This window comes from Dendroctonus ponderosae, unplaced genomic scaffold, assembly GCF_020466585.1.
Source record: "Dendroctonus ponderosae isolate FM_Combo_2020 unplaced genomic scaffold, Dpon_F_20191213v2 Dpon_F_20191213_1, whole genome shotgun sequence".
Classification (NCBI taxonomy): Eukaryota; Metazoa; Arthropoda; class Insecta; order Coleoptera; family Curculionidae; genus Dendroctonus; species Dendroctonus ponderosae.
In genome coordinates, this window is record NW_026017110.1 from 8,323,792 (window position 1) to 8,333,100 (window position 9,309).

General features: G+C 39.5%; 1 protein-coding gene across 4 annotated transcripts in view; it reads left to right on the forward strand.

The window, feature by feature from the left end:
* Positions 1 to 6,567, forward strand: part of LOC109541636 (tetratricopeptide repeat protein 17) — a 42,394-nt gene extending 35,827 nt beyond the window's left edge. For 2 of the 4 annotated variants that reach the window (XM_048670333.1, XM_048670334.1), the window contains 15 exons: positions 1,667 to 2,262; positions 2,321 to 2,608; positions 2,663 to 2,813; positions 2,871 to 3,123; positions 3,180 to 3,306; positions 3,362 to 3,611; positions 3,661 to 3,834; positions 3,894 to 4,107; positions 4,161 to 4,346; positions 4,563 to 4,703; positions 4,760 to 4,922; positions 5,277 to 5,517; positions 5,570 to 5,727; positions 5,784 to 5,889; positions 5,946 to 6,567. In XM_048670333.1, coding sequence (XP_048526290.1) covers positions 1,667 to 2,262; positions 2,321 to 2,608; positions 2,663 to 2,813; positions 2,871 to 3,123; positions 3,180 to 3,306; positions 3,362 to 3,611; positions 3,661 to 3,834; positions 3,894 to 4,107; positions 4,161 to 4,346; positions 4,563 to 4,703; positions 4,760 to 4,922; positions 5,277 to 5,517; positions 5,570 to 5,727; positions 5,784 to 5,889; positions 5,946 to 6,104 — 3,207 coding nt within the window. In that variant the 3' untranslated portion in view covers positions 6,105 to 6,567. Of the gene's footprint in view, positions 1 to 1,361; positions 1,568 to 1,666; positions 2,263 to 2,320; positions 2,609 to 2,662; positions 2,814 to 2,870; positions 3,124 to 3,179; positions 3,307 to 3,361; positions 3,612 to 3,660; positions 3,835 to 3,893; positions 4,108 to 4,160; positions 4,347 to 4,562; positions 4,704 to 4,759; positions 4,923 to 5,276; positions 5,518 to 5,569; positions 5,728 to 5,773; positions 5,890 to 5,945 lie in introns of those variants that run through there. The other 2 variants (XM_019910519.2, XM_019910517.2) reach the window with 2 other exon arrangements.
* The last annotated feature ends 2,742 nt before the right edge of the window (positions 6,568 to 9,309 follow it).

The window sequence follows — 9,309 nt, forward strand, 5'->3', positions numbered from 1 at the left end:
TCGTAATTTTTCTTTTTGAATGCTTAAGTATTCCAATAGGCTGCCAATCCAACGTGGGATTTTTTCAAAATAATGCTTAATAACAAAGTTGAAATAAGATCTTCAACTGTTAATATCTTCTAGAAATTTTCGAAAAAAATGTTCAATATTTTTCTGGTACTTTCCAAGCGAGCCTCTATCACCCCTTAAAAGGAATGACGCCAATTTTGAATCACCCTGTATTTGTTCTGCTGATTTTTACTCTAACTTCAAGTAGGGATTATTAAAGGTTTTTGTCTCTATTTCTCTAAGTATCACAAATCGAATAACTTAGAATTGATTATAGTCGAGGTCTATCAAACAAGACCAAGAACAGGACTTGCATGATGATCTTAATAACAGTAATTATAAGTAAGAGACAGCCAAAATCTCAGGATGTTTCCAACGTGATTTCCGTATGATTTCTGAAATCTGAAGCTTTTATACATACAACAATTACAATTTTGACCCTGCTTTTCTTGCAGGATTAATTCTTGCATTTCAAAAATTTAGCTAATTCATGCTTTTGAAGCAGTCGATTTTAGCTCTTACGGTAAACATTAATGGGCGGAATGTACATGGAAATTTCTAAAACCCTCCGTTTTCTCCGAAAGCGATAAGTTTGACTAAAAGCCGTCGACCTTAAAACTTTCACCACTGTGTTATATTGAATAGTCCTCGCACTAAATGCCGTTTTACTCACCTCCCCGTGACAGTCTTGAACTACACCCGCAATAGCATGTGAATGATTGTGAAATTCTCCTTATTCCAACTTTCTGAGAATCTCTTTCAACGAACAGGTCGTCCCAAAAGAGTTTGCCTGACATGCTGAGAATAGACCCCTTTTAAAGAGGATTTCGTTTAGGTAAAACTACCACCTGACTGTTTCACTCTCCAAAAGAGAAATATGATGCTGAACAAGTGTGTATTGTGTATGAATATTAAATTCAAGATTAAAAGATAATTTCATGGTAAAATAGCTCTTTCCAAGAATTCATTCCAATCTTCTTCACTTCAATCTTCATAGAAAAGCTCAATCCAACCGACCAATTTGGTTGGTACAAATCAAAAGCCAAAAATTCCTAAAACCGAAAAAATCTGGAATCCTGGAGCTTCAAGATATCCACAGCTTCGCTCTTTCCTTAAATACGAACTGAGAATTAAAGTTTCGTAGTAAATATCCAATTAATTAGAGCGGATTTTCCCACAAAAGCAAAAGCACCGAATTTTTTTATCGCCCCTTGTACAAGCGATCCGACGCCTTCATGGCGGCAACTAGCAAAACAGCGGTCAATCTTCGGTTGCCTATAAGCCAACATTATATTGATGTGGTCGCATCCAAATGAAATGTCCAAAAATCTATTACCACAAAATATCCCCCAGGGGTTATGTTCTGTGATCTATTACAATGTTTTTATTGAGGAATATTCGCTATAATCCTGATACGCTTAAAGTCTTGTTATGGGCCCAAATACTGTTCAGCATCTTCGCTCAATTGGGAGCAGTTAATCATTGGATAGTTACTCAGAGTGGGAAAATCCAAGCTTTTGTAAGTAGAAAAACACATTTAGGTTAGGGCGGTTTGATTAAATATATTCGGGAAATCATCAATAAAAGCCCCCTTAATGAATAAGACATTGAATTGCAGTTGGACTCGCCGTTCGACCTTCGCAAGCCGGATGATCTTTTGGCGCTTCTGGACCAGGAGAGTCGCAAAAACGACATCCATGATCTGTACGAAGATCTGCTGGCCCGTAAGACTGCCATAGAGAAAAAGTGGATTGATATTGATAAAAACTCAAATGTGGCCTCGAAAGTCACGAGTGAAGATGTGGACTGTTTGGCTGCACACAATCTGTATGGTGATGTGGATTTTTACAACAACATTGCCACTAATGGGTCGGAAAGGGGCATTGCCATTGCAATGCCCAAGAAGATTAATATGGGGAAAGTGAAGGCTTCCAAAGAACTCAAAGTGCCTCTATGTATGCAATTGACTCCTGCCCGATGGTCGGAATCGCTAATCAACAAGACAAACTTGACAATTCAGCCAGAGGAAGCCCTGCGAAAGACGTTTTTGCCAGTCAAGTCTTTGGAACAGTTCGGTTACTATATTGTAAAATCTTTGAAGCAGAATTCCACTTCATGGGTACATTACAATCTGGCTTCGTTCTACTGGAGAATTAAAGGCGAAGGCGACAAAGCCATCGACTGCTTGAAACTCGCCATACAATTCGTTACAGGGTGTGTTTAACCGTTAAACTTCCTTTTCGACAGTCGATTTAAACGCGAACAATTCCAGGAATTTCGAGGATATTCCGCTGCATAACCTGGCAGGAATCTTGCATCAATCTCGTCACTCCAAGGAGGCGATCCAGATCCTACACAGCGCCATTCAATTCGCACCGAAAGAACCCAAACACTATTTGGCAATGGCCAACATCTATGCAGCTTTGCGTGACTTTAACAGTTCGATCTCTTACTACGAGAAGTTCTTGGAGCTGGATCCGCATAATCAGGAGGCCGCTAGTAATAGACATGCTGTTCTCTGCTACTACAAGTTGGAAACGGCTCTCACCTCATTTCAGAGGTTTGCACCATCCGCATAATCCCATATAGCCATAGACAGTTCATTTTCTTGCAGCGAGTTGCAAAATATTCTCGCAGAACTGCATGACTATCACAGCGTTCAACAGCAGTGGCTGCGACTACAAGAACGGCTAAAGTGGGAAACTGCCTCATTTGACTATCAGTATGAAGCGATGGATCTTGAAATAATCGACACACCTAAAAAAGTATTAGTAACAACATGGGGAAATAATTGAAAAACTGAATAAAATTTTCCGTTTAAGGTGCAGAGATGTATGAAGAAAAGTACCGGGGGCAAACCAGTGATTTCTTGCGATTTCTACGAAAAGGCGCCAAAAGTAGACAGGGTGAATCTGCAAAGTCTGTTCCAAATCGTGGAAAACGAGAAACAGAAGCTGATCGTTCAGCATCCCCTTAATTTGCACAAGAAGGAAATTGGGCTGGAGAAATTGAAACTAAAGGAGCGTCCCATTGTGATGGGATACCCAAAATTTCCCATCAGCATGCCGATTAAATGTAAGCTTAATACCCTTAACCGCATCTCAGGTAAGTAAGTTTGATTTTCATCTCAGATGATCTGTATTTCGACAAAACCGGCTGGCCGACAAAGGAGGAGTGTCTTGAGTGGAACCTGCCATTGGAGGAAGAAGACAACCTCAACCTACCAATCTTTCTGCCCCCTGACAACAAGGGCTACTTGTAAGGATTAGCACGTTTAAAACTACTTTCAAACTACATCTGGGAGCAATTTAAGGCTAAAAAAGGCGATTACTGACGATCTGAACCTTCCGAATGGTACGCAGCACGAGTTGCCCTGGTACCCGCCAATTTGTGAGGCCCCAGACGTTAACGGAGAGAAGTTTTTGCCATTGAACGAAAGACATCAGCTTGATGTTGAGCGGAAGAGTGACGGGTATTTGAAAAAGACGCTTTTGGAGTATGTGAACGAAGGGTACACGGATAAGCACGAAATTGGGCAGAGAATTATCAGCGCTTTGGACAAGGTGGGTTTATTGCCAGTCGATTTTTGGGTGTGATTTTGAGTTTGTTTAGAAAACCGCCCCTAGATGGGTTTTAGCCACCTTGGCCAGCCTCTATTGGCGAATCAGGGGCAACATCAGGAAAACCCTAGACTGTCTTGATATGGCCTATCAAAGCGCCCCCAAGGAGCACATGGATGTCGTTTTGGTTTCTTTGGGTTCAACTGTTAAGCTTCTAGGGATGCCGGTAAGGGAATTGAGTATAATCTGTTGATATGCAGCGATCTGAGCTCGGTTAAATATCAGGATCAGTCCCTAAAGTTCGCCAACTCGGCCTTTAAAATCAATTACATTGAACCTGCCACCAATTTCCTGCTGGCCCTGCTCAAATATGAAGATGGTGACATCATTGCCGCCATGAACAACTTGAAAAATATTCTGCGCGCCGATCCAGGGTTTTATAATGGAATGGCCGAGAAACTGCTCAAGGTTTGGTCATGTAGAATCAAGCTGGGCACAGGTAATTTTTTTGCCGCGTTTTATGCTTGATTGATGGATGCATTGTACTTTTAGGCCCAATCAACACCGAAGTAAAGCAGCCACTCTGCACCAAAACAAAGACGCTTAAAGGTGGATTGATTCATTGCGATGAGAAAAACATGCATTGCAAGCACGAGGATATTGAATGCGTTAGAGTGGATAAGCAGCGCAATTCTGATATTTTCGAACAGTGCAAGGACAGCCCTAACATGAATTTAGGTCAGTGAGTACCTGCCAAAGTATCATTTTGTGTGATTTTATGCTGAATAAATGAGTCCCGAATTAAGAATGTTCGTCAATTTTTCAGGAACCTATTTGAGGCAGTTTTTTGCCAGCTTGGCTGTCGGTTTTTAGACGCAATCGAGCTGGCAAAAGTCTGCATGGTGTACACACTCGACACGCTAAAAGTTTTCAATGCAGTGTTTGTTTCTTAAGGCGATAGAATTATGACTACTCTTGCCGCGGCGGAGATTCGAGATGATGATGAACATTCGCGCTCCTTGATGGGCCTGTCTTTGGGAGGCGAGCATTTTTTGGATAAGTACAAAAGCAGCGACGCAAATGGAGATTTCAATGGTATGGGCCGGAAAAGTGGTAAAAATTCTCCTGGTTTTATACGGGTAATTTTTCAGTTTCTTTGGCTGAAAACGACATTTCCGATAGCGAGCCACGGCTGAACATTTCACATCATGACCAGACTCACCTTTTATCCACTTCAGTGTGCCAGCGCGTTAATCTGCTGCAGCCTTTCAAGTATTCTCAGCTTTGGGAGTTTATCAAATTCCACATGATTGAGTAAGTGTCTTTTTTCTACATACACTGTTAGTTTTGCGAGTTTTCAATCTGCAATTACTCAGTTTTCCCATTTTTTATTCAAAAAAATTTCTGAATAAAGGATTGGAAAATAATTTGAATCCACCCCGTAGCATAACGGCAAATTTCTTCGGAACTTTTGGCTTGAGCCAGAGTGAGAACAACATATCGGAAATCACGGGCGTTGTTGCACTTTGCCGATTTACGAGGGTGAATTCTTAAATGCTGCAGCTTTCGATTCGTGCACCTGCATGGATAACTACCCTTGTTTTTATTAAGATGATGTTCTTGCTCATGCTGTGCGCTTTTCAACAAAAAAAAAGTTTTTGTTTCCAGTATTGAGCCCTACTTGAATGCACCCTCATTAAAAACGCCCAAAGACTCCAAACCTAATTGCATCCAAATGATGAATCCGCACATGTCATATCGCTTGGATGAGGTAACGTTGAAGGTTCTGGGCGCTAAACTACCGAATGTGTACGATCGGAACCTGACGGAGTTTCTGCAGTTGATTTGCGGAAGTCGAAAATCCAACGCAAGGGAACTGGGGGTTAAAATCAGTGAAGCTTTAGCTTTGGTAAGTGGCGAAAAACTTCTCATGAAATTGAAGTCTTTGAGTCGTTCTTCAGGACAGTACGAATTGGAAGTTGCTGATGGCTTCAGCCATTTACTGGATTGTGTATGGAAATATGGAATCGGCCGCAATTTGCATCCGGAGCGCTCTGGCGAAAGTGCCGACTTCGCACTTGGATATTCCGCTCACATTCTTCAGCCACTTACTAGCAAAGTAAACCGATAGTTTAGTGCCGTAATTAAATGCATTTTTTCACCAGACAATTTCAGCGCTGGTTGGCATCAAGAGAGTCTGGAAATGGCCTATTTAGCTGTGACAGTCAGTCCGCAGAATGTGTGGAACCACTTCAGAGTGGCCGAGATGTTTATCAAACTGGTAACTACTCGCTTTCCCAATAATGAATAAGGGCTGATTCGATGCGATTGTTTTAGGGCAAGTTTGAGGATGCAGTCCCCTACTTGAAAGCCAGTTTACAGGAAAATGCGCAATTTTTTCCGGCTCAAGTGAGGCTGAAGGCAGTGCTTTGCAAGCTGCTGTTCGAAGATGGCTACAATCATGGCAGCATTACAGCGAAGATTGTAGATGACTAAAAAACGTGAGTATAATATGTCGGTTCTTGCAAATTTAAAAAGATTTCGTGATTAACTGACCTGGAAGCTATTTTCCACACGCTTTCTTGACACATTTCCTATGCATTTCCGTTGTCATTCTACCGTTAATCCTCTGGATGCGATTAGTATTCGTTTTGTGATCGTGAAGAAAACTGAAAAGATCGCACCCCCTTTGAAATCAAATGGGGATGAGAATCCACAGAGAAAAACAGCTAACTTTGATCAATTTATGTGATACTTACTATTAGATTTGGCGTCCAATTCTCAATGTTTCTCCCCCAATCTGTTAAAGAATCGCAATCGAATGTTTGATTGCGATTGTAGCCCATTGTAGGTAGGTACCTAAAAATCATTCACTTGTGTAAAAGTGTACTGTCTAGATGTTTACCCAATTTTTTCCTAAATATATTTGAAAATATATGGATCTACATTGAAAACTGTCCATGTTGTTTGAGAAGTCCCACAATAGCCGCTGTCACACGCACAAGAGTTTTAAAAATCTCTCTTGTGCAGCGTCCAGCAGCTGCAGTGGGTTTCAAATTGCCGATTTTTTCCTTGGTTTATTTCACAAAATCCTCCCAAATCGCCAGTAAATATGCAATTGGAGACATGATAATAGTCCCATTGTCGTTTTGCATATTTAATGTAACGGGGAACATCTGTCTTTCTTCCACTCAATTGAATCAAACTTATAATTATTATTATAGGTAATTTGTGGGCCGTCAGTAGTACGCTATCATCAATCGATTTGTCAGTTGAATATTAAGTATTTAGGAAGTTCGCTACTTTGCCCTCGTATACTTTCCCAGCACAACTTTTTCCAGCCTTGTCAATAAATAATGTAAGTTGTTGTAAAATGTTCCCACTTTACTAGCTGCCTTATTGATTTCAAGACATTTTTTGCAAAAATACATAATTTCAACGGATCAAAAAAGTTATTTTGACTGTAAAAGTATTAGACTGTCGCCGATAGGAACTTGGTTCTGCAACCAAATTTCCATGTTTGGATTTAAGGATGGTAAAACAATACCTCCTGACGTTTCGCTCGCACGCATGGTTGGCCTCTTCAGAGTTGTGTGACCCGAAACGAACGCGCCTCTGAAGATGGTCACCATGCGTGCGAGCGAAAATGCAGGAGGTGTTGTTTTACCATCTTTAAATTCAAACATGGAAGTTTAGTTAGATTGTGTGTGAAAAACAGCAAATTTCCTTCCAGCAAAGTAGTAATAAAATGACCCAAAAAACTCTCAATAAAGTTGCAATTGCTACCGGTTTTATCGAATTTATTGCCTAAAAATATATATATGGTTTAGATGAGATAAAAGACGAAAGTACAAGAAGAAACACCCTTCGGGCCCGACACTGATTAGAACGCAAAATATGATTGAAACAGTTTGTGTCACAACATCGACATTAATTAGATTTCGATGTATTTGTTCGAGCCCTTCGGACACAACACTGCTTATCTAAACTTACCGCATGGTAAACATCCATTCCACTGCATAAATCTCCTTTTCATGCCTAAGAAAGTGTTGCGCTCAATGCATAGCTAGGTAGAAACTAGTGCTCGAAATTTTTAAAAATTTGAAATTCGAAGTCGTTTATGGTTTATTCGAAGAGTAAAATTATTCGAATACTCGAATATCTAACGAATATTCGAATAATTGAATATTGGAATATTCGAGTATTCGAGTATTTGATTACTCGAGTATTCGTTTTCCGTTCACCGTTTTCCAAGAAAAAAAATCGTTATCTCATCATTTTTGGCAACTAGCCGCAACGGATAAAAAACTGCCTTTGTCGGCACATTAATTGTAACACCGCGCAAATGATTATTTTCATTTGCTTGTAAATACATGGGTATTTGTTTAAATGTTTGTAGAATATAAATAATTTATTTTATAAAAATATACAAAGTGCATATAAAGATATTTGCACCTTGTGAGTTTGATAATGTTGGTGTATTCGAGTATTCGAGTATTCGATTATTCGAGTATTCGAGTATTCGAATATTCGAGTTATGACTAGATATAATTATTCGCTTTTTGAATCTTCGAATACTCGAATACTGGAATTATTCGAGTTTGATTCCGAGCCCTAGTAGTAACCGCAATATAAAGCTCGAATTAAAAGCAAATAAAAAATTGAAAATATTTAAAAAAATGGTTCTTACCAAGTGGGTGGAACGTAACTAAAGGATCGTCACCGGATCGCGGCTGACGCTCGCCGAGTCAAATAGAAAACAGATAGAACTGAAGTATTTATTGGGCTTCATCCCCTTTATAAGTAAAAACCCCTCCACCCCAGAAAGTCTAAAGCCAAAGCCAATATTGCATTTACCTTGTCTTTATCGACGGTTTCTGTCTGTTTTTGTAATGTGATTAAATCCGATATGGGCTTCATGCACGGTTTGGACAAACTTTGCGTTTTAAAAATATTTTTTACTTTGTTTATCCATTTCGACTGTATTGGTTTCTACATTTGGATTGTGTTGTTTGGAGTTTCTTTTCATTAGTTGGAGTTTGTTTTATTTCGGTCCGGTTATTTTAAAATCGTTTGTGTTGGTTTTGGTTTAGTAACGTTAAAAGTCACAGAAATGACAGCGACTAAAACACATTTTTCTCTTTCGAGTACGAAATTTAGTATTTATTTGTTGTCCTTGAATTTTATCAACTTTGGTAAATCCTTGGAATTTTTCGTAATTTTCTCCACTGCTTATATGGTTTGCCTGTTCACTGCGGATGAAAACCCTCGATTTTTAGTTGGCTCGCACTTGCAGTATCTAGAAATTTACAGTAGAATTTGCTGCACTCTATTAACTCATGCGTTTGCCATAGTTTATATTTGTTTGCGTTTACGTTTTCGAAAATTTCACAGTTTTAAATGGATTCAAACACAGTTTTTTTCATTTCACCGTCTAAGAAAAACATCATTTTTTTCATATCTAAAACAAAAATATCATTCTTGTTTGCTACTTCAACGGGATTTCGATTGGCGCAAAATAAAAGCGTGTTTTTTCAAACTGCCAACGTTTTGCCGTATTTATTTTGGGCCTCCTCAGGGTATTGCGTTGCATTGAGAAAGATTCTAATATGTTGCCCCGTTAAATTTGTCTTAAACGTCCCTACTTGACTTTTTTTGGGAGTCCCAACTGTTTTTTCGAGTTTTTGGACCGTAGTGGACT